The following is a 25,891-nucleotide window of genomic DNA, read 5'->3' as shown; positions in this document are numbered from 1 at the left end:
TCTGTAAGTTTGATAGCTGGACCGAGGGCGCTGTGTTAAATAGGAAAGTCAGATGGTACCTACTCACTTTCCAGGATACGATGGTGTCTTATTAATCTAGGTAAAAAAGAAATTAGTTACAGCTACAGAGATGGGCGTAGAAAGACAAGATGACCCTGAAGATTGTGTGGAAAAAGAGCGAGCGAGCACAGAGTGACTGTGAAGTACAGATTGAGTTTTGCTCGAGGCAGCTGACACTTCTTGACAAATCCACACTCCTCTCTCTATAGACGGCAGTGTGTGTATGTGAAATGGATACGTGAGCTTGTTGCTCTGGTCACTCATAATCTGTTATTGTGTGTGTGTGTGTGTGCCCGTGCACATGGATGTGTGTGTGTGATCACAGCATTCCAGCAGCAGAAACCTGAGAAGGTGTGACTTACGAGACACTGGATTCTGCTCTTTCTGGGGACTCAGGGGTGCTGAAGTGTCAGAATTCCAATTTCCTCCAACCAGTCACTCCCAGTCACACACTCTGGTGCCTTCATTCTTATCCTTGCTTGTTTCCCCCTCTTTCTTCCTCAGCTGTAAACACTGTCCCATTCTGTCTGTTCCATTCATAAGGTCCCACTAGGAGAATTCTTGTCTCACACCACCATACTAGACGCCATTGTGAGGACCGTACGCGGCCCAGGGACGGATGGCAGTGTCACGGCAAAGGCGGGGTGATCCCACTCTGACTTCCGAGAGAAACCTTTGTCATTTACACATCGACAACCTCAGTGATCCAACTCCATATATTAAAGGGTTAAATGGAGATCGTCAGACCTGTCAGTTCAGATGCCCGCATGTCTGACAGGCCAGATGCAGAAACACTCAGATCCTTGTGTGTGCTCATCACATGGCGGTGTGCAGCACATACTCCATCCTGATATCACTCACACTCTGCCCTGACTGCATCCCACATCATCTCACCGCTCGCTCACAAAGGAACAATTTAATATAATTTGAACTCATGTTACAGAAAATAGGAAAAAGAGTGCACAATCTAGAAGGATCTATTGAACCCGCAAAGAATCAGATAATGCCCCACACACATCTGGTCACCAGGAGGGGTGATTTAACAGCCCCACTGATGGTGAAGGAATGTTATCAGTCCCCTGGCCTCTGGTGAACCTTGGATGGGGGATACAAAGCAACAAGAACCGAATTGTATAAGTACCATAAACAGGGTCGTAAATGTAAGCCCAAGTTTAAGCCCCAAATCTAAAGCCCCCTTTCCCCTCGCTCGAGCTGAATACTCACCCTTTCTCTTCACATCGAGCGCCTGGCTATAAGTGAAAGAGCAGGGGTGGGGTGGGGTAGGGGGGGAAGAGAGGGAGTGATTGAAAGGAGAGTGAGACGACGACGAGAGGGAAGAGTTTGAGAATTTGCGGGCCCCTCCCACTTTCCGGAGATGCTCCGGCCCATCCCTAAATTGCGGGCCAATGAGGGAGGCTCATTCACAACTAATGCACTCCTTCTACAATAGGTAAGGAGAGAGAGAGAAAGAGAGAGAGAGAGAGAGAGAAAGAGAGAGAGAGAGAGAGAGAGAGAGAGATTGTTTGGGGGAGAGAGACAGTGAGAGAGGAGTGAGTAGAGGGAAAGAGAGAAGATAGGGGGAGAGAGAGGGACAGAGAGAGAGAGAGAGAGAGAGAGAGAGAGAGAGAGAGAGAGAGAGAGAGAGAGAGAGAGAGAAGTGAGGCAGCAAGGAAGTTACAACAAAGTTCACCCCTGGGAATTAAGTGGTGACTGAGAGAGAGAGAGAGAGAGAGAGAGAGAGAGAGAGAGGTGGAGAAATAAAGAGAGTGAGAGAGGTAGAGGAGAGGGATTGGGAGAAGACTGAGAGGCAGACAAAGATGCAGAGGCAGAACTTGTGACAGGAGTCTGTAACAGTAGAGTACAAATAGATTAACATTCTGGACAGCCTGCACAGGAGAAAAAGGTAGCAAAAGAGGAGAGGAAAGAGGAGAAAAGAGAAGAAAGAGTGGAACCCCTTCACTTTGTCACAGCTGCCATCAGACAGCGAGGAGAAGAAGAAGAAGAAGAGGAGGGCGTGAGTGTAGAAGAATCCTTCCAGGTGTAGATGTGGACAGGTGGACACTCAGACATGCTGCCGGTGCTTCTGCTTCTCTGCACTGCTGGGGGGGTTTGGGGTTCGGCCCCTGGAGTGTGGGGGTACGGACGGATCCAGGACAGGCAGGGGCCGCCGGCTGAAGCGCTGTGCCCGTCGCCGTGCCAGTGTGAGGAGGACGGGATCTTAGTCATGGTGGACTGCTCAGAGTTGGGACTATCCTCTGTGCCAGCTAACCTCAGCCCCCTCACCACATACCTGTGAGTAACACACACACACTTACACACACACTATGGATGTCCTGGGTATGTTATCTCACCCTGCTCACCCCGCTCACGCTCTCACCTTAACCTGTCACCAATAGGTGCCACACTATGTTCTCTAACACACTCAGATCATGTTTGTGTGTCTGTGCTTCTACTTTCTGTCTTATCACATACAAACACTCCTTCATCTCTTGCTATGGGTCATGAGAAATGGAATCCAGCCATTATCCCTCATTCTGACCTGTGTGTGCTTAATCATTCATTTTTTAGTTGAAAGATCGAGATGAATAAGACATTTTCTAACTGCAAAGCTCAATTCACGCGCAGAGAAGAGAGAAAATCAAGAAGGTGTTTATTAAATAAGTGCTAAATTTAAATCACTGTGTTATAATTCTGTCTGCTTAGGAATGTGAGCAGTGGGCAACCGGCATAACCCACATTTAGATAAAAAAACGGACAGGGCCAAGTAGGAACATGTGTGTGTGTGTGTGTGTGTGTGTGTGTGTGTGTGTGTGTGTGTTGACCACTGTGGTGAAATTATGGACCACTTCTTTCAGTGTCGGGTTTCCAGAGCGCCAACTGGAGACCCAGCATGTGAGCGTGTGTATTTGTGTGCGCACACTTTTTCGTACATGTGAGTGTGAGTGTGTGTGTGTGGGAAAAACAGTATGCGTGTGTGTGTAGGAGAAAGTGCATGTATGTGCAGGGTTGAATGTGCCGTGGCTTCTATCAAACTGTGGCGTGTTAAAGGATTTAAAGGTGGAGAGATTAGTAAAATCCATATGATTTGTGATTAATGTGTGTGAAATCGTTCGTACCCGACACCGGAGTAAAGCCAACATAAAACCCTCATCGTAAACATTATTCATCAACACTTTTCCTTTAATGAGAGCGGGTTTGGATCCCATTTCTCCAAGAGGCTGTTTAAGGGGGAATGACAGGAGCTTTACATCTTTATAAAATACAGACATCCAAGTGGTTTCCTCACACCGCCCTGTGCCGTGGCCCGCCGCCAAAGAGCCCAAATGACTTTAGCGTATAAGCCTCGGAGGACAGATTAGAGACACTTTGTGATAACTGATATTGAAGTGATAGAAGTCAAATCCAGGAAAGCAGAGTGTGATAGAGCGGCGCCTCACCAGGGGGCTCGGCCAGCGTTACCAGAGCGCAGCCGGGGACCGAACTCGGAGGGGAGTGCGAAAAGATCAACAGTTTATACAGCAAACGACTCTAAAAGAGACACATAAAACACCGCGCGGCGCGGCTCTGAGTGATGACTCCTGCCTGACTCCCCGCTCTGCCTCTGCTGTCATGGGAGCCTGCAAGGGCCAAATTTCACTCCGTGCACTTCAGATGAAAGCGAAAACACATGCAAGGTTTATGGTGATGAAATACGGCCGCCGCCTGCATCCAGGAATCTACCTATGAGAGGAACATCAGGGGGAACGATGAACAATAAGGCAGAGCGCGGACACACACAAATCAGTGATGAAACTGTGTGTGTGTGTGTGTGTGAGACAGAGACAGAGAGAGAGGGGGGAAAGTGTTGATTCTCTTTCCTCCTCTAAACTTAAATATGATGATGACCTGAAACTCCCTCAGTGGAAATCTACATTGCTCTTAAAGGCTGCACTACAAGCCACACACACTCGCACACAAACACACACGTCGTTTTCTACAAACACAAGAGTAATTGTTCATTTCCCCTCGTTACCTAACTGTGGAACTGGACCAATTAGTGAGTTTGAGGGCTGATTTAGAATAGGATAAATAAACTCAGCGACCAACCGCACACACACAAACACACACCCACCCATCCACACACACACACATCCCATACTGCACAGGGAAGACAAACACATGAAGGGGAAAAGGCTTTTGGACCAGCAGGCGGGATTCAGTGCCACAACAAATTAAGATGCCACACACATGCATTGTAGATAACTTTTTGCACTGCTGAATCTCACCCAACAAACAAAATACTCTTACTCACACACACACACTTGTTTACCGAGTAGATGTAGCTTATCTAAGGGGAAGCCAGCACAGCAGGCTACAGTTTCTCATTTTGTCCTGGAGTAGAGATCCGGTCCAAATCCCCACCAGGACCTGTGGAGCGGTCCAGCACGTCCTGCCGCCCTGTGCAGGCTGGATTAGCCTCGCAGCACATAATGTAGTCAGAGGAGGTCACAGGGAATTGCTTGGGAACCGTCCACATTACGAAGTACCTCCGCACAACACTGTGAAAGTAGATGACATCATTCACCCATGTCACCGGAGAGCTCTTCAAAGTGTGCGAGACTCATGCTTATGGCGACCAAAAGCCAAATCCAGCCTTTACGTGATTCATTGCTCTTTTTTTCCTGGTGTTTATCTGACACTTGGACACGGCGGCGTATAGAGAACCTATATATGGAAGAGCAATCAGGGGGGAAAAAATGAGCGTAGCGGCTTTGGAGGAGAATGCAGGTCGACAGTGCGGAGGAATTTGAGCGTTTGGAGCGAGGCTGTCAGAGGTGCTCGGAGCGACGAAGTGCAAAGTGGGCAGAGATTTATGACAATAATCGTTTCCGTGGGCCACGCATGAAATGAGCTGTCATGTGAGAACCTTTTCAAAAGACCTTCTCTTTGATATCAGATTAGAGAGGAAAGACGGTGCCCAAGGCTGTGTGTGTGTGTGTGTGTGTGTGTGTGTGTGTGTGTGTGTGTGTGTGTGTGTGTGTGTGTGTGTGTTCATATGTGTTGCGATTGAGAACACTGTGTACGGTACCTGCATAAGGGATCAATGGCTTTTTATGTGTAGCTGCAAGCAAACTTGACTTTATAGTAGATGTCTTCACAGCGACTCCCCCTCCTCCACCCCTCCCCCTTCCCCCTTCCCCCTTCCCCCGCTCACAGATTTACTTATTTAAAGCAAAAATCCTGTTTATTTACATTGAAAATAATTGGATGTATGTTCATAATCTGCCTGGAATGCTAGCAGGTGTGATACACGTAAATTGTCTGTTTGGAAGGTTGTCAGTTGTGTTTATACATCACACCCTTCCGTCAACAGTCCTGTATGTATGCATGGGCAGCAGAGAAAGAGAGTGTGAGTGTGTGTGTGTGTCTGCTGCTGGTGTGTGACTGCAGCAGAGCAGCGATTAGGTGATGCTTTGGAAGCGGTGAGTGCGGCGAGCTTCTAACGGTGTTTTGGCCGAGGCCAGGAAACCACAGCTAGTGCATTACCAGATAGAGGAAAACCAAGGAGTGTGTGAGCGTGTGAGCGTGTGTGTGTGTGTGTCTGCGTATATATGTGTATGCGCCTGTGAGAAGACCACCCAGATTGCTGAGGGATTTTTTTTCTAACCAGCGGAGTTGAGGCAAAGACTATAAGGAAAATGGAGGGAGGGAAGATGAAGAAGGAGGCGGAAGACTGAGAAAGAGAGGGATGACGAAGAGGAGAAACTGGTGGAAGAGAAATATGCAAAAAATATGTGCTGGAAGATGTTGGAAGGTTTGGTTGAGGCACACGCTCACACACACACATTAAGACACCACACACAACATCCTGCCTCTGTGGTGGCCGAGACAGTAACAGTCATGTGCGTGTCATTCGGCCATTATGCTGATGGAACGATTCCTATCATGAGTGGCCGGGGTCACACTGTAAACATCATGTCTGAGACACACGGAGGGTAACGGGGAGGGGGGGAGGGAGCGAGGGAGGGAAAGGGGGGGGACGGGACCAACAACAATAAGAGATCAGCAGAGTCAGAAGGGAGAACGGTCAGGGTGTGTGTGTGTGTGTGTGTGGTGTCAGTGGAGGGTCCTCTATACCGCAGCTATCAGCCCCCAGCATCAGTGTCCTGGCTCCAGACGTCTCTGTGAGCCCCCCCCCCCCCGCCCCCCCCCCCCCCCGCCCCCCACCCCACCTACACTGCTCTCCTCCACTCCATCCCTCTCTCTTCCCTCTCCTCCCTGACTGATCTTGTCTCCTTAGCTTACCTGTTTGCTCTCGCTTCCTTCAGTTACAACAGGAATCCATACATTAAATGCATACGTATGTGTGTGTGTGCGTGTGTAGCAGGTGTTGAAGTTGGTGTTGAAGCACTCGTTAATCGATGCACAATGCGTCTCTTTGAAAATCCAAATTAATGCACATCGCTAAGGGCTAAAGGCAAGAAAGGTGAGGAGTGTGTATCTAAGGTTGAAATGCTTTCTGTGTGTGTGTGTGTGTTGGAGGAGAAGCTTTGGCTGCGAGCCATTGAGCTGTCAGTGATGATCAGAGTTGAGGAAGAGCGTTACATACATCTAATTATACAATACAGACAAAAATGTGCCATGTGTTATTAGAGTAAATTTATATCACTTCAAACAGCTGCACAGAAAGCTGTTTGCCATACAAGCGATTTCCTTCTGCCACTCCTCCTTTGTTCTGTCCATCCATCCTTTCTTCCTTCCCTCACACAAACCACAGAATGCGAACACAAACTCCAAATTCCTCAGCTCTCTCCTAGATTCCCCGAAGGCCTTACAGTGAACGAGCAGAAAGAAGCCACTTCCGTCCGTTACGACGCGCTATTTATGCCAGCAGGGTGTCGGGGAGAAGGAACAGGCAGTTAGCTGGACAGTGCAGCGGTTTGCGGTTTCCCCGGGAGCAACCTGGGAGGCTTTTAAATGTCGCTTGGGGACAGACGGCAGGTAGGCGGGCAAGGGGACAACAATGGGAACAATGGCAATTCCCTCAGGAGCGACAGACAGAGGAGACACAGAGGCCATAGTGTGCTCTGTCGCTCCATATCCTGTCCTTTAGAAAGAAGCAAAAAGCAATCGCAGCCTAAGATCTGGCAAGGAGCTTGGATGGCGGGAAGATCAGGGAAGTAAAGTGGAGTGCATGGGCGAGTGTGTGCAGGGAGTGCATGCGTGTCAGCGGCACATGTGGACCCGACCAAACAGTGGTGCCCGTCGGGGGTCAGAGCGGTACCCGCTGACTGAATGTGTGTGTCTGTATGATTCGTGTGATACCAGCGTGACGCAAGTATGACACGGGGGTTTGGAATGTGCTCCCCATGACGTGTGGACGAGGGGCGAAGGGCGACTTCTGAGTGAGGGAATGCAGAACGCTCGCATGGCCCAGATTCCTATTCAGCCCCTTTCCAACCCTGGGAATCCATGGGAATGTTTGTGTGTGAGTGTGTGTGCGTGTGTGCATGAATCTGTGCAAGTGCAGTGGCCCTCTCTCTAAAGCACCACAGAGAAAGCATTGTCCTATCCCGGGGCGAGTCCACGCCAAATGTCCCTAACTGTCCTCGAGTGTGTGCAAGCATTTGTGCGTACCTACAGTACACACACTTGCACCCGTGACCCATGACTTTGCAAGTGTCAGTGTGTGTTCTTCCAGCTCGATAACACATAGAAGAGGATGTTTACATGACTGTTGATAGCCGACAGGACAGAGCTCTCTAAGTGCCCTCAGTACCTGGACACGACTGCCTGTCTGCCTGCCTGCCTGTCTGTCTGTCTGTCTGTCTGTCTGCATGAAGGCTGGCCAGGTAGGCCGTCTAGAGTGGCTCATGTAAGCCTGGCAGAGTGCAGGTGATGACTAGTAAGAAGATAATGATACTTAATGCCCCTTCCTATCAGCACGCGCACACACACACACACACACACACACACACACATTCCATTTTACTCAATGTCTATTTTACTTACTTACAGAAGCAACCAGTGTGTGCATTACTGTTACCCATCACGTGTATCTGAACACTTTAGATTGAACTACTATAGGATTTTGATTTTGTTGGGTACAAACGTTGTATCTCAATCCCTCATCTGATTTAATGCTTCTCAATCAGATGAGGGATTGAGATACGTTTCATAAGCCAGCGCCGCCAACAGGTGGGGCAGGACTGTCTCAAACCAGACAATCGGATTAACAATCGATTGATTGAGTGACTCTCACATGGAAACAGCGCTTTCTAAATGAGCAGATCAACGTTTCAAGCTCATACCGGCCATGGTTCTGTTGAAAAGAACCTGTTATGAACCCACCTCTTTTTACACACCAAATGACAACACACATACACACCAACTTCCAAACAAATAGCCATAAAAGTGTTTGAATATGACAACAACAGCAACAGGAACCTAGTTAGCAACCTAGCTGAGCAGGAGCATTTAGCATCAAACAATCCCACAGAAGCTGCCCAGGTGCAACAACAGCTAACAGCAGCAGGGCATTTAAACTTTGACATGGAGTTATAACATTCTCTCAGCCATAACACTGCTAAAATATGGAATACTTTGCACACTCACCGTCATTTTGAAGCCACAGAAGCCACTGACTGACAGAACTTTGCATGAATATTACTCTGTCCTGCCTACAATGACTTGATCAACAGATCAGTTTTTATCCAATAGCAGAGCTTCTAAGCTTCCTGGAGATATGATGTCAGCCAGCGTAGGTGATTTGGTAAAAATATGAATTATAAAACAAAATTTGGCCACCACAAACTTTCAGAAAATGACAACACAAGTAAAGAAAATAGTTAACACAGCTTCCTATTAGCCTATATTGCTCAAATTTGAAAAATGAGATAGGAGCATTTGGAGCACAAATCATAGGTTTGTGTCAAGGTACAAAACATGCAGGTTTTTACCTGCATTTTCATTTATAATGACAACTTTTGTGGTTCAACACATGAAATCTCATTGTGAAGACGTCTACAATAATTGTGAGCTTTGCTGTGTTTTTATGGTGTGTTTATCAAGAGTCATAAGCATAAAAAACATACAATATACAGGCATGCTCTAACATTAGAATACCAAAACTGGAGACACAAGGTTTGTCTTCGGTTTTGTGTGAACCGTTGCCAGGATTCTTATCATCAGATTCCTAAACTCATTTTTACATTCCAAAATGCAGGCAAGTTTTTTCAAACTATCTCCATGTTCCTCACAATAAACAGTTTTACCAGGACCTCCACATACTGTATTCTGGAGTACATTCACACAAACATGCCTAAAAATAGGTTTGATAAAAAAATCTGGGAGTTACAAACAAATTTAACAAATTGATGAAAAATAACTAAATGGATACATGAATAAAGGCTAATCGATCAGATGTCAGGTATATGCCAGGTTTTAAGCTAACATTTAAAAGCTTACGTCCAGAACGTCTAATGTACGTTCGCATGTGCTCGCTTGCACACACAGACATGCACACAGTGACTTAATGATGGTTAATGCACCATCCAATCCCCCTGTGCAGCATCAAAGCTTCCCGCAGAGCAGAGCTGATACAGCAATGCTAGCAGGGATTAACTTTAGAGAATGGGCCACTGGGGAAGGAGCAGAAAAAAGGAAAGAAAAAGGAGTTAACAGGAGCAAAGGAGCAATCACAGTCAAACTGAAATGTCATACACACACACACACACACACACACACACACACACACACGTGCGCACACCTCAGGGCACGCAAGCATATCTGCGTGCTAGAGGAAGAAAAGATTTGGAAAACAAAAGTAGGGAGATGAATGACGATGGGCGAGAATGATAAATCAACTCACTTTCATCACTCTTAATTTTGGAGGGAGACGACTGTGAATGTCAGAAACAGAAGTCGGCGTGATGGTTGGAGGCAATGGTATTAACTGTGGACTTCACAGGTGCATTTTCCATCTGCAGTCAGGGGAGGCTGGAGGGAATTCTGCCACTGCAGAGCCTCTGCGACTGCAGCCAGACTCGCTCACGTCTCTATTACATGTCTGAAAGGGAGCGAAAGAGGAAATCTGGACTTTTTACATGCGTGGCAAGAGGCCAAGCTAAATCTCTTTAAACCAACAGCAGCCACATGTCCTCATTGGTATGGGGGTAAGATTTCATCAGTTTCTAGATGTTATCTGTGCGCACTACTAAATATGTGGAGCAGAGGGGTTGATCATAGATGGGCGAGTGGGGCAGTGGAGGAGGAGGAGAAGCCAGGAGTGGATTTGAAGTCTTCGAACCAGATCGAGTGTCCTCCTGTTTCTGCCATTCAACTGACGAAGCCCTGACACTAATACTCATCAGGTTTCATTTACTGTGGAGAATCTCCCTCGAATCAGCGTGCAGAGAGAAAAACCTCCTGTCAAGAGATACCTTTTCAGGATGTGTGGAAAAGAAGCTCATTCTGTAACCGTTGGTCCAGGCCTTTTGGCCCATTATTGCAATAGCCTTTGGTGGCATGACTTTGTCCTTTATGTGGCACAAAGAAATGGCTCCAAGCGATTCACAGAGCAAATCGATCATGTAAAGGACGTATAGGAGAGCCTGGGGTGAAATACACGACAAAAACAAGAGACGAGTGAGTGGACTCCAGGCTGGGCTGTGTGTGTGTGTGTGTGTGTGTGTGTAAGAATGTCTCTTTGCCTTCCAAAGCTATGTCCTGCCCACAACAGCTGCCTGTCAGTCCTGTCCACATGTTGGAGGCAGTTGCATGTTGTGTAGTGCCGACTGTTCCGACACTTCCTGTTCCATTACTGAAGTGCTTGACCTTTCACCCCCCTCCCCTCCATCTCATGACAGGGTGTGTGTGTGTGTGTGTGTGTGGGAGGACAAGGAGCGGACATAGAGCGTATGCGTGTATTTGCATTAGTGTGTGCGTGTGTGCGGTATACCAGCATATGAAGTCCCAGAGGGCATGAATATGTTTCCCATGACATGGCCTCAGACTAAACAGGCGTTCTCCCCACCCAGACATCCGCCTGTCATTCTCCCCTTAACCGCAGAGAGAGGAAAAGAGCACAAAACATGGGAACACAAATACACAAACGCATCTCCCTTTTCTCTCCCTCTCTCGTTATCTCGTCTTTTCTCTTCCTCCCTCCCCTCTCCGTTTCCCCTGCTCTTTTGTGGCCCAGTCCTCCCCGTGGCCCTCCCTGTCCAGGTGAAAGACTTCTCCTCGCCCTCTCCCTCACTCTTTGTGCCCCGTGAATGAGGGAGGGAGAGAATAAGAGAGGGAGAGATAAAGAGAGAGCGCCTTCGGACACAAAGGGCAGTGTACCCCTCCCAGGAAGTCTGGAAGAGAGGGAGAGAAAAACACACACACACACACACACACACACACACACACACACACACACACACACACACACATCTTTAGAGGAAGGAGGAGGGGAAGAGAGCATTGTACCCTTCTTCCTGAGTCTTTGTGTGTGTGCGTGCGTGCGTGCGTGCGTGCGTACGTGCGTGCGTGTGTGTGTGTGTGTGTGTGTGTGTGTGTGCAAACTCATGTGTGACTGCGAGAGAAACTGAATGCCAATGCAGTCAGTCTATTCAGATAGAAAAAGCAAACACATTTGGACCTCTCCCTCCGATGCGCACACATTCTATCTCTCTCACTCACTCACACACACACACACACACACACACACACACACACACTGACACAACCATTTAGGCCCAGTTTAAGGCGGCGCCCGATCATTGACTGCAAGTAGCATTGTGTGGCAAAAAAAAAAAAATCCTCTTTCATCGTGGCTTTAACTCTTTCAAAGGGCTAAGCGGAGAGGATCAGACTGGCTGAGTCCGACTGAAGACATTACTGTCATAGTTACTGTAAAAGTCAACCAAGGTGTGGCCCTAGCACGGCTAATTCAGGACTCTCACCCCCCGGGCATGGCTCTGTCTGTTGCCTTCCACTAAATATCTTTTACTCTAATGTTCCTCACGGATAAGCTGCCTTCAAAGGCGGAGAGCTTAGAGCCATTATTGGCTGTTTGTTTGGTGAGAGTCTCCACCTGAGCGAGGGGATTGGCATGGAGACAAGAGAGAGAGAGAGAGAGAGTGTGGAGGAGGAAGAGAGAGGGAGGACCTCGGGGTAATGTTCTTGGGATGGTCTTATGAAGGTGTATGAATGGGTGTGTGTGTGTGAGGGGAAGAGAGATAGAGACAGAGCGAGAGAGAGGGAGACTTTGTTTGTTGGTACTTGATTGTTTGTTGAGTGTTTGCTTGCATCGGAATTTGCTGTAATTGCATTTTTTTTTTTGCATGAGCAATGTGCCAGAAAGTTTCCAATACAAAGTAGATGTTTTTCTCTTTGAAAGAATTATTTATTCCCCTCCCTACTGAAACGTATCACGCCATCTCTCCCCCGGCTGCTCCCGTCCAGCTTGGTCTGAGTGACACATTTCACTTCAGACGTGAGGGACGCTGAGGGTATATTCAGTCACCAGGGTGGTCCGCCATCCGCCCCACATAAGCCATCCGGAGGTTGGGCTGTGTATGGGTGCCTGTGGATGTACTGTGGGTGTGTGTGTGTGTCTGTGAACATAAACAGGGGTGTTATTCATGTGATGTGGCCAGTTGTTTTGCTGCGCTAAATCACCAGCCCTTGTCAAAAGTCTCCCAGTTTGAAATTGGCTACAACGGAGCTAGGGGCACATTCACACCCACACACACACACCACCTTTGATCACACACCCGATAACATACTTCAGTAGCTCCGCTGACGGTGAAGAGGAAATATGATGAATCACATTATTGTAACTGCCGGACTTAGTCACTCCATGCTCGGGTTGAAATTTGAAACAGAGGCGAGAGTGTGAGACAGAGTGACGGAAGAAAGAGAGAGGGAGTCGACAGGGCCAGAGCCCATGAATGGAAATGCACCTTCATGCTTCTGCTCCGCCCTTAAGACAAGCTGCCTGCCACAGTTACTCCATCAATCAGAGCATAAAGCCTTCTAATATCCAGCGCTTTCTTCCCATGCCAACCGTATCTCTCTTTCATTCAAACGAGCACACACGCATGGACACATTCGCTCACACGTCTACAACTGCCATCTATCAAAGCCCACTGCGAGTCATAAAATCACCCAACAATGGCAGGAATTGGTGTGGAAGTGCGTCCGACCAATTCCACACACGCCACTGTGCATGAACACCCGAAATAACATGCATGCACATGAAAATGTAATTCCTCACCGGGGAAACAGAAAGAGAGAGAGAGAAAGAGAGAGATCTGTGGCAGGAGGGAGGGGGGCGTTGTCATTCAATGTACAGATTTGGTGGGATGAAGAGAAAGGGAGAGGGGGGAAAAGATAAAAGGAACAATTAAGAGGCAGGTTTATGAGTGTGTCTGTTGAGTGATGAGCACGGGTCTCCATGTCTGTGTCCGCTGTGTCTCTTATAGTCCCAATTATGCTGACGAGTCTTTAGTTTGTCAATCAGCAGAAGCTGGAGATCTGAGGGGAGAAGACGGACGCGGGCCTCTATCAGTTGAGAGATGTGTCGTCCTGTAAGTAAAGTTGGCCTGTTTGCTTGACGCCGCGATGGCCAAGATAGGACGGAATGGATCGACTGCCTGTTCCCATTCAGAACTTGTGATTAACGTGTCTACATGAAAAATACGGGAAAGAAACCACATTCTGCCTCCTAAATTCTCTCTCTCTCTCTCACACACACACACACACACACAGCCTTTTCCCTGCCCCAGCAGCGAGTCCTTGTATGATGTGGTGAAAGCGTGACCAGGGATCGTACCCACCACATCTGCAGCCTCGCTGGAAAACAATAGGGGTGTGAAAATGAGCGACAGACATCTTTACCGCACATGCCGCAGCCACCTATAAATGGAAACTATAAGACTGCATACACACAGATATGACACACAAACTTTGCACACAGACTCTCTCACACATAAACACACACACACACACGCCAGAGATGCCCATAAAATTGGGGACACACAAACCCAAACCCTAATGGTTGAACCTCTCCATGCACCGTGCAGCCTGCAAAACCCTTAAGCACTCGCTCTTACTTTTTTTTTTGCGGGGGTTTATTTGCGCTGAAAATATCTGCACGTCACAGCGCCAGCCGACACAATGCACATGTGGTAGTCATCAATCATAATTATCATGGTTTAAAAAAGCCACAGCTGTTATTTGATTTTAAAAACAAGCCATAGTGCAGCGCCTTCCAACGATACGTCAGGTTGTCAGCGGAGGCCTTGGCCCGCAGAGCAGAAACGTCTCTCTCCCTCCGACTTCCCAACGAGCGAGTTGGAGCGCACAAGCGAGCAGAGCGGCGTTCAACCTTTCCCCATGACTCACCACAGTGTGCCATTATTTTTAAACACTTTTCTCTCTGCGTTGCTGCGTGTTTATTCTGTCTGAGTGAGGCCGCTGTTATGGACTTCACACAACGTTTGTTTATGGCTTCTTTAATCAGGACCAGATAATGGAGAGTTGTCTCCATCCGTGGGCTCATCCCCAGAAGCTGAAGACAGTGCGTGCGTGCGTGTGTTGTTTCGCTTTAATAACCCCCAGAAAATACTTTTTTTTTTCAAGAGAATATTGCAACTAAGACGCTGAAAAGGATGACGGTGTGTGTATGTGTGTGTTCGGTGTAGATGAGTGTTTTCTTTGTCGCATGTGATGTCATCCTCCCTTGATTATGTCCATGGGTTTGTGATTGCTGCTGGCTGTGTCATCTCCACGGCAACTTTGTTATCACATATTTACTCCTGACTTTAATCAGGCAGTACAGCACGACCCCGGGGCCCGAGGCAGATTACGCCAAAAAAATGGGACAAACATGAAGCGTATAATTTACATCATCTCAGGACGCCTGCTGAGAGTGACATCTGAGCACCGGGGTCATCACGGGGGGAAACAAGCATAGAAATTCAATGTTACCTCTTAGTTTGCTTCAAATATTTGCTTTGCTTACTTTATTCAGCATTCTTTAAGGAAAGGAATAAATAACACTAAATTACGGTAGGATTTATTTACAGCAGCTACTGAGGTGTGAAGGCACATTTTAAACTCCAACTTTCCAAGCATATTAACCTTATTTCCTATATTCTTAGCTAATTCAAGTGCGCTCTCCCCGTAACTGGAATATTTACAATATGGCCCAAGGGCAAGATAAGACAAGTGCAATCTGCTTATAGAGGTTATGCCAGCAGAGATTAAAGACACTTAAGCATGCAATAGCAGTAACAGCCAAGATTAGTAAGATCCGTCATGATAATGTCACTATTGAGGTTGGAAGACAAATGCCAGCTACAGGCAAAAGCAATGCAATTACACAAACAATCATGTCTCCCCCCCCCAACAGCCATCAGAAGCATTGGCCCTGCTCATGTGTCCTTGAGCAAGTCCTTGCATTCCTGTCAGCTTTGGTGGTGCTGTTCCATAGGTGGCAGCGCACTCTGACCTCCTGCGTAACAAGAATTTCCCATGCGGGGAAATGTTGGTATTATACCTTCATAAGGAAAACATCAAATGTCATCATAGGTGGTAAAAGGTGTACATCATTATTTGGCCCACAGTCAACTTTCCTAAATCACATGGCAGATTTGCCTTGTTAACACGATAAAAGACTGGAGCTCATCACAGGGTGAGAACGCACCTCTTCATACCGAGTGACAGTCTTGACAGTAGGAGTGTATTTCCTCACAATATAAAGACAAAGTTGGACTCAACCCAAGGCCTGGTGTTGAATGTTTTTGCATCCTTGACAGGATGTCACCACACTCTTGGCATGGTGGATCTGTCTTGTCACAACTGGTAAATATGACGGGCTACTCAAGTACCCATGTTTGTGAAGCAAAGTGTTGCAATGTTTTTTTCCACACCCCTCCCAAAGTTGAGTATAGATCCCAGTCTGTGAATAGATCCATCCATCCCCTCATCAGCCTGGCTGACTCCACAAACAAACAGCCAGTGTGTCAAAACTCCCAACAGCAAAGGGCTTCTGAGAGCACAGTTTACACTTGCGAGCCCGGTGGTCTGGCTTTATGAGCAATGGTTAGTGTCATACACACACAGACACACACGCACATTCGAGCCTCGTTCTTGGAGACTCATGCAAGACCCCAAGGGCTGTGAAAGCAAAGAAGGGTTTGATGTAACACCTCCTTGCTTTCATTATGTTTATCAAAGAAATGACCTTACATGACTGGGGGCACAAGGTTATATATGTTTTCTACCAGATCCAGACACACAGGTTGTCCTTATAGCGTCCCAAAAGTAGATTACATGTGTGTGTTGTATGGATGTGTGTGTGTGTGAGTGTGCATGCATGCATGTATCTGAGCATCCTGCACTTCTCCCTCTTTGACCGCAGCACAGCTGCGTCAACACTCACCCCCCACACACCCTCTCACGTCAGACTGTGTGTCAGAGAGGCAGAGAGAAATGTAGTGTGTCTATGTTATAGACCTGAACAAAGGGGGAAGGAGATGGTCTCCTGAGAGACCTGGGGGAGAAAAAAAGAAGGGGAGAGAGGATAGAGACAGAGACGGAGGGAGAGAGAGATAGGGAGGGAGGGAGGCTGAGGGTCAGATCTGAGAGAAGGTAGAGAGAGACATCTGGAAAAGAGAACGAATCACCGGGACTAGGAGGAAATTACAGCTGCCCAACAATGATTCATTGGGGAAAATTCTATTCTACATCTCCCGCACCCCCTCTCCTCCTCTGCTGCACTGCCTCCAACCTCTCTACCTAACCCTCTAACCTTCCTGCGTGTCTCACTCCCCTCTCTTGATGACAGATCGCCATGTGAAAAACACGTTCTAATCATCTGTAACATGACTACGCCCAGCAACCTTCAAAGAACATCATTAAGATGCACATTGATTGATCATTTGATACAGATGCTGTGCCTGTCTTTCTCTAGGGACCTGAGCATGAATAACATCAGTGAGATCCAGCCCAGAGCCTTCCACAGACTGCACCTGCTATCAGAACTGTGAGTACAAAATCATGCAACTCAATTAATGAACCTCCATCATCACAACTCATACATGACAAGAAGCAGTCGATCCCCAATCCACCATGTGCAGACCTCGGCCATGGGGATTGATGACTCTGGCTGCCTCTGATCTCTCCTATTGAGAAACCGCCTGCAGCAATATACCAGGAGATCCTGGGATTGCTGCACAAAAGAGGGGAACATGATATTCACTCATAGAGAGAATATATGGTCTTTAAAGTGTTTAGGGAGCAGGTTCTCTACTCAACATCCAAGTTGCTGCTTTCTTGCCCTCCTTGACTTTTTTTTTTCAACGGACAGCTCAGCAGGAGCAATACACAAGTACACTTTTTGTTGCCAAGAAAAACACACATTACAGGAGAAGTTAAGGACAGGATCGGGGAAAATGGAGAGAGCAAAGATTTATATAGTTCTCTTGCTTAGCAGTAAGTGAATACAGGGGGGCGAATTTGAACTTTTGTCCCTATAAAACAATTTTTATTTCTCTAATTTGACAGTATTTGATACAGCAGAGACTTTGGTTGGTACTTATGTATGTGTGAAGAATGAAGCCCTAATTCTCAGATGCTGCAGCAAAATGTGATTTTAAGCTTGACAGAGCTGGGATCTAATCTGACCTTTCAGCAGTATTCAGGGAAAACGGGGCTCAAGAAAGACTGCCTCGGTTATGTAGGTGCATCTGCATGTGTATTTATCCAGGCATATATGTGTGTGTATGTGTGTGTCAGTCTTCACCTGATTCTTTTACAACTAAAGCCCATGGCGAGCTTTGTGCGTGTGTGTGTGTGTGTCTACACTGGGTGTTTGAATAGTCGTGTTGTTTTCTTTGCTAATGCTCGCAGCTGCAGCCTGTGAGGCATGAGCTAATGATGATGAAAGTAAAAAGTGAGCTGGATAACCGCACCGTTGACTTTGAGTCACAGTCACACTGGATCTGACCTGTTGGTCAAAGCGCTGCGTTGACCAAGAATGAAGGTTGCAGCGAGGTTACATGAGACTCTAAAGATGGAAAATTAAACAGGGGAGCTTGTTTTATTGGAATTTTTTGGATCGCTCCTCTGAACTTTTTGCTGTCATAAAAATGACAAACGACAGAATTTGCTGATGGTGTAATACCGATCAGAACCACTCAGTGCAAGCTGATGCTAAGCAGTGATGCTGACATTTGCCTGCATTAAGGGAGAGGGTGAAGAGGGGGAGTCTTGGATGAAACTTTACATGTTTGTCTTAGTTTTTGTCCAGAGACAATCCCCCCAGTGCTTTACAGCTCCATTGATCTTGCTCTTTCTGTATCGCTCTCATATCCTGACACTTTAGGGCCAGGTTCCGCAGCTTTATAGCCGTTCCAAAGAGGATGCTCCTGCCCTAAAGCCATTTTTTATAACCTGATCATTTCTGGAGACACGCTGAGAGAGTGATGATGTTCCAGGGCAGGAAGGAGCGCATTTCTGATCTCTGCGCCTGTCTAGAAGGTTTAGAGAGAGATGATGCATAGCAGATCGTCGTAAACACATTGTCATTACATCAACTTATGGGGTTTGGAAAAACAAACCGGTGCTCTAAACACAAACAGAGTCGGTTTTGAGTTTGATGTGGGTCTGCATAGCACTTGTTAGTAGCACGGGAAGAGGCGAGGGCCAGGCATGTTGTGACTGGTACAGTGATAAATTGTTTGATGTTGGGCTCTACCGCTCCGCCTGCCCTCCCTCACTCTATCTCCCTCTTTTTCAATTTGTTTCTACTGCCCCCCATCTCCATTTTTCTGCAGGCTATTGCAAGCTGAACTTGCTGCCTTTGATGACTTCTCTGCTACTCTTTTTTTCTCCTTTTCTTTTTCTGGCCGTCTCCAAGAACAAATCTGCTCGTGGCAAGTAGTCCAGCTGTCATGCGAGGGGCTCCTGGGGTAGATGGTGGGGGTAATTTCATTAAGGCCCCCATACAGAGAGGCGTTTTCAGTGTTGTGTTCAGAGTCATACATATAAACTGGATCACACTGCCACTCATCACTTCTTTCAACACCAAAGAATCAGACTGCGAGCAACTAATCTCTTTGAACTTCAAATGAGGTAATTAAATTAATTTATAAAGCAGGTAGCACATATCACCAAGCTAAAAAATCCCTTTGATATACAGGGATGTGCCATTAATACATTTAATGAGCTCTTAAGTGTTCATTGCCCATCCCTCCAGCTCTTTCTCTCTCTATCAATCCTAGTTTCTACAACGTGTCTTCTATTGATCTCAGATTCCATCATTTATTGCCTTTACAAGCCTTCGTTTATTGCTTTGATCAGGGGGTCGACTATAAGTTTGCACAGTTTACACGCAACTGCTAGGCGAATAGGAGGCAGACGGCGTGTCTGTGGATTAATGAGAGGGTAGCGATGCCCAGAGACTCCGATACTGCTTACTCATTTACCTGGAATATCAAAGACAACACCCCCATCAGATCTTCTGCTTTAATATCAAAGATGTCCTGTCTATTCCCGGTCTAATTGCAACTTTGAACTCGCAAGGTTGCTTTAGGTCAAATGGTCCCCCTAAAAGCCCTTCCTGAGAAACACTTGAGAAGGCACCAGTGCTTTGCACCTATCATCACTATCTAACTCCATGGTTCATACGTCCGGAGCTCACGTTTCACTCTGCTTTTTTCCCTTTGACTTCCCTCTAATCAGTCATTTGGGTTGAGTCTCCTGTGCTCATCCTGTTAATTATCTTATCATTGTCCACAGTCATTGCTCACCTCTTAAACACAGAGGTGAAGTCACTCTGTCTTAAAGGCAGAGTGATCTCATTGGATGTTTTGAAAGTGCTTATTGGTGTTGGCTTTACCACTTTTAATTAAAGCAGATTATTGCCAGGTGGAGTGAATAAGGTGTTAGCTGAGCCGAAATGGATAGTTTGAAAAATCTGATCTAATCTTCCGCAATATCCTCCGTCGGTGGAAGATCCAGCTCGGGACTCCCTTCAAAACTGGGAGAGTGTAATCAAATGTTCTGTCGTGGAAATAAAAACAGCTGATGGAGGAGAGGTGGTGAGCGGAGGCCAGTGCTGCCCTGCTCCTCTTTCTCTCTGCGATAAGATTGTCTGCTGATAGACCACAGCTATGACGTAGGTGAGGGTTAACGGGTTACAGCGTTGGCTGTCCTGATACTCCAGGTGCACCACACAGCTGGGACTATCTAGGTCAATTAAAATGAACTGCGTGTTCTCTTTTTTTGTTGTTGCCAGCATGTTTTTGTCTTTATGTCTCCAAGAAACATATATACACACACACACAAACACACGGCTTTGCACATGTCTATATTTTACTCCAGTAATTTTAGAGGTTAACGCCAGGTTAAGTAGTTGACCCTCAGGCTGGACCTCCAAACAGAAGGAGGGATAACATTTCTATTGATGGTCCACAGGTGAAAAAGGTCACACATACCACATACACGCACTTAGACACACACGAACTACCCCTGTCCACGATAAGGCCCGAATCTCCTCTCCTCTCCTTCTATCATCGGCTCACATCAACGGCCCCAGTCCTGCTGCCACCATGGCTTTCTATCACCACTGCGATGCTATCCAGATTACTATCCTTTAAACCCGTATTCCACCTCTTTTGTTTATTATTTTGAGGCAATTGAACATGGAGATACATATGATAATCAGGAGTCAGTATGCTCCACTGAAGCCCACATTGATCATTTGTCATTTTGATGGTGGTCTCACCTTCATCAGCGGTGGCGCACATCCCACCTCGTCACCATACATTTGACCTCTTACTTCATCTAGGAATCACTTCAGTGGAGCTACAGTGAATTATGTTGAGGTGGAATTTGTATCTACCCCACAGGAGAGCCAAGTAAAATTTTAACCATCCCCAAATCAAATTAAATGAAAAAAAAAAAAAGTCGGAGCCAGGATTTGACAAGAGCAAGGCGCCTTTCATTAGAACAGGATTGATGTGGAACGACTTAGAGGCTAAGTGCGGAACATTCACTCATATGTACGATCATTTATGCACACATATACACACATAAACACACACGCTGATATCATGGAAATAGTTGGTCAATGGCAACTGGTATTCTGTTGATTTCTATCAAGGATGTCTGAACATTTCTTTCCTTTTTCAATATCCATCTTCACTTTCAACATAATTATCCCTTTGATAAATGAAGTCAGCAAAAAGCAAAATTCTGCTCTAATGCTGTTTTGGCTCTAATTGTGCAGCTAATAGAGAAAGCCTGGTTGGCAGCAGGGGACATGAACACAAAGCTATGGCCTTAACTACAATGTTTGTTTTCTAAAACTCTAAATTATTCCTGTCCTCCTGTAGGAAAGACATTTATCTTGCTTTGATGCTACCTATATTTCTTTTTCCTCCAAGGTGCCTGTAACTAATCGTTGCATTTGAACGGGAACCAAAAGAGGGTACTTACAGTCCTTTGCAGAACTGAGCTTAGATCTATTTTACTGGTGTCAGGACCTCAGCAAGGCCTATTGAAACAGTAACCTCTGGAAAAGTCGCAATTGAAATGGTCCCCAGTGACCGGCTTGTGTAACAGTGGAAACTAAAATCGTATTGAAGTAGCAGACCTATCATCCTCAGAGGGACAACAAACAGGCAGTATACAAGGCTCTTTATGAGTGAAATTCAGGTATGTTTGATGAAAAAAGTTTAGTTAGATTATGTATAATCAGATTACCAGACCTTTCGCAGAACTTTCAAGCACATCATTTCTTCTGGAACAAGACCGAACACTGGAATTTGAAAGTTCGTCACACTGGAGTCAGTGGAGCTCAACTCTCAATCATCTGCACGTTTCATCATCACAAGCCATCAAAAGCTGTTTGAGAGGCACAACTAAATGGCACCGCAGCGGCTTGGACAGGAATCGATTTAGTTTGTTTTCCATCTTTTTGCTCGCGTTTGTGTTGCTGCTGATAGCTATGAGCTCTAAGCGCTCTAAACGAGGCTGAGTGTGAGATTTGGCAGGCGCGAGTGGGGTTGTGTGGTTTGCCACTGCACAGTAATAAGATGGAGACATGTTGACATGCGTATCAGATGTCAGACGGAGCCTGCTAGGGGTTCTTGTCCATTACCATCTGGGTGATAATGTCTTGGCAGGAAAGGTAGCACTCTGTATCAATATGTCAATATCTTGACGCTGGTGTAACAAGTCAGCAGAAAGCAGACTGCAGAGCAGAGAGTTGAAATATTGGGCAAATGTCACCTGTTGAGCTCAGTGCTCTAGAAGGATGTGATGTGAGGAGTCTTTAACAGCTTGTGTTTAATAAAAGTGGGTGGTCTCGAGCTGTGAAGACCAAATCTGTGTTTAAACTGTGCTTCCAGCTCGTGACCTTGAGAGTTTCTCAGTTGGACTGAATGTTATTTATTTGGACATCTTGTACACACTCACAAATGACCATTAGGTGCTGTGTTTGATAAACAAACTGATTGGATTGCTTGTGTGAACGTGTGTGGTTTCTCTCCCTCGCTGTCCTCAAGGCCCCCAGAACTGGCCCAATTTACCTCAAGGACGGGGAAAATAGCACTCGTATTCACATCGCACACACGGCTACGCGTGCATACATCTTTGTACACGTATACCTTACTAAATGCAAACGCACACACATATAGTATATATATACAGACTGGCACTCACACAAGCAAACATACCTTCGCATCACCCTGCACTTGTTGACCCAATCTCAGTCTCGTTCAATTCGGTCTTTACTCACTCATCAGAGCTCTCAGGGTTGGGTAAAGTTTCAGGGTGTTCTTCAGGCCAATAGCAACCACATTGAGGGGAACAGAATACTGTTATTTGCATACTGCCCCAACAGTAACCCTGAAGCCGGAACCCAAAGATGAAGTCATACACAAGTTCACTCCAGAATCTTAGAATGAAACTTCTCTCATGAGACTTGTGAAGCTGGTGTTGATGCTAATGTTTCATTTTCTTTCATTTCATTCACTCTCTCTCTCGTTCTTTCAGGCGTATCTCAGGGAATCAGCTGAAGTACATCTCAGGCCACGCTCTTCAGGGTCTCCACAACCTCAAAGTTCTGTAAGTAACATCTGCCTCCCTCCCAGTCCCACTCTAGCGGGTTCAGTCCTCGTCCCAGGTTGGTTGTTCCACTGTAGCATTCTGATGGTGGGGCGGGTGGGGGGTAGTGGGAGTTGGGCTCCCACTACGAATAAAACACACAGGCCACGCATCATTAACTACAGTTAAAGTTTATGAGCTAGGAGAGACCTGCACTGCTTGAAGTTCTTTCATATTCACACAAGTCCTATTGCAGTTGCACGCACACACACACACACACACACACACACACACACACACACACACACACACACACACACACACACACACACACACACACACACACACACACACACACACACACACACACACACAGGTGTAATGCAGGGACCTCCCAGTCACACCACCCACAGAGATTACAGCAATTGACAGAAAATTCACTTTAAAAACATGATTAAAAGCTGTTCTCTTAACACCCCATTTCTCACAGAGAGTTCAGAGTCTTATGATCCATGGCCACCAACTGTTAGCCCCGCCATGATGTTTTCAAGCTCAAAAACTATAAAGCCATCATATTTTCCCTGAATAGCGAGTGCGGCATCTAATGAGTTGCGGGCATATTAATAGAGGGTGCGAGACAAGGGTATTAAAGATGTTTTCACTCGCCTTGGCAACTTACTGAGTTCCTTTTGAACCCTGACTGAGAACGTTTGAGAGGCCTTGCCACAGAATATAAACTTAGCGAGAGAACTGTGGTTAGTAATTTGAGGAAATCTGGAGGATTACCAGGCGTATGAGTTGATCCTCTTTCACCTTGTGTTGTGAAACCCTTCAAAATACAAAAAATGAACCAGCCATGAATCCTGGGCTATTATGTTATTAGTGAGGAAGGACACGCATAATGAATACATGCATGCCTGCAAGCGCTCATCCATGTGGGCACTTACACCCTCCCAAAGTCGGAGCAGTCTCTGATTTCAGAGCGACTGAGATGTTCGCTTCCTCAATATATTAGTTAAAGTCACACGGTGTCAAACACAGAGAGGAAGCCGACCTTGTGTTGGGTGATTCAATGTCTCGGCAGAACCTTACACACAAACTCAAGCACAGCAAAGGTGAGGAACCCAGAATGGAGTGTAGATGCAAAAATATCTGATAAAAAAATACAAACTATGCTCTTCAGATCCTTCCAATTGCACTGAATCGGCAACACTGTCAAACTTTCTTAAAGCTGAAGGAATAATTAACAAACTAGATAGAGACTTGCTCCAACTGCGCCACAGGTTCAGTGTTTGTTTGTGGCAGGTTCAGGTTCAGGTGAAGGTATTTCACCCTTGTTGTTTTAGCAACACCAGCAGGCCCACTGATTTTTCTTTTCTTCTATAAGAAGTGAGTACAAATGTACATTTGTAAAGATCTCTCAGTTTTTGCAAAAAATTGTGAGAAATCGGTAAGAAATATTAAAAATAAAGGAAGACTTGTATCCAAAATGGACCAGACATTCTACATTTAAAATATTGTTTGGGCAAATAGTCCAAATGTTGGTAAATCTAGTGAGGCATACAAGGGCCTAACTAGCTGGATGGATGCTGAGACGCTCCAGAAATTTAATTCTACAGCATCCGGTTCAAAAGTTATTACACCAAGAGGCTGAACAAAAAACCCTGATGGGTTCTGACCGGATTACAACTGTTCACGGACAGACGCCAGTGATTACAACACACACATTCTGGGTTGCACGCGGGTGTAATAAACATGACAATCGAGTTTGTGTATTATCGGTCACATGGCAACAAAGGCATCAAAGGCAAGGCAAATTATTTCATTTCCACAAACACGATTCTGAATCCTGATAATATTCCTGCTATGAGCATAGATGTTTAACTGCTGTGAGACACACACAGATCTGACTATTGTGGCACCATGATGCCACGATAAAGGCATGACGGCGATGCGCTTGGACGACACGCCTTGTGCGCCGACGTCAGACGACTGGCTATGATAAAAACTTCAGAGGAGCGGGGAAGAAGAGGAGGCGTGAGAGGGCAAGGAAAGAGAGAGAAAGAGAGAGAGAGGTATTGTTTGCTCCCCGCTTCCTCCACGCTTTTTTGCTCCATTCTTCCGAGAATGACATCAGCAGCCCACCCAAGGAGCTTCTCTCCCTCTCTTCTCCTCCACCGTTCATTCTCTCTGCTTCTCCTCAAGCTTTCGTTGGCCCTTTCCTCCTTGTGTCAAATTTCCCCCACGCTCAGGAATTGTTTGTTCTGCTTGACGTGCCACACACTCGCCACACACATTCCATGACCTATAATGCACATTTGCTTTTACCTACATGTCTCTGACCAACGCGTGTGTGTGTGTGTTTCAGGATGCTACAAAACAACCAAATCGAGAGACTCCCCGATGATGCTCCATGGGACCTCCCCAACCTTCTCTCCCTGTAAGTCCCTCCACCCCGGCAGTCTTGCTAGTCCACCTCATCCTGCAGGGAATAAAATACCCCCTGGCCACCCACACACACACATCTGAGCATTAACCGTGACGCAGGTATAGAGTACCACTGACACACTGCAGATCATACTACAATGCTGGCTGCAGCACTCATGCACCCGGCGCTGTACTGACGGATGGTAGTCCGGCCTCACTACATCACTGCAATTCATGGTAGCATCTGGAAGCCATGAGGGAAACAGCAGACACTGCAGGCCAGGGAGAGCATCTCCAATGAGCTGTGAAACAACCC

The 25,891-nt window shown here is 46.4% G+C and overlaps 1 protein-coding gene across 1 annotated transcript in view; it reads left to right on the top strand.

The window, feature by feature from the left end:
- The first annotated feature begins 1,625 nt into the window (after positions 1 to 1,625).
- The window catches only part of lgr6 (leucine-rich repeat containing G protein-coupled receptor 6), a 35,420-nt gene continuing 11,154 nt past the window's right edge, over positions 1,626 to 25,891 (top strand). Inside the window, exons 1-4 of the mRNA XM_076166449.1 lie at positions 1,626 to 2,352; positions 17,009 to 17,080; positions 23,098 to 23,169; positions 25,517 to 25,588. Of these exons, the coding sequence (XP_076022564.1) occupies positions 2,105 to 2,352; positions 17,009 to 17,080; positions 23,098 to 23,169; positions 25,517 to 25,588 (464 nt within the window). The 5' untranslated portion in view covers positions 1,626 to 2,104. The remainder of the gene's footprint in view (positions 2,353 to 17,008; positions 17,081 to 23,097; positions 23,170 to 25,516; positions 25,589 to 25,891) is intronic.

This window comes from Genypterus blacodes, unplaced genomic scaffold, assembly GCF_046128005.1.
Source record: "Genypterus blacodes isolate CSIRO-AG114 ecotype Tasmania unplaced genomic scaffold, CSIRO-AGI_Gbla_v1 ptg000156l_1, whole genome shotgun sequence".
In the NCBI taxonomy this organism is placed as follows: domain Eukaryota; kingdom Metazoa; phylum Chordata; class Actinopteri; order Ophidiiformes; family Ophidiidae; genus Genypterus; species Genypterus blacodes.
Note: the sequence above shows the minus strand (reverse complement) of the source record. Positions and strands in the feature narration are given on the sequence as shown.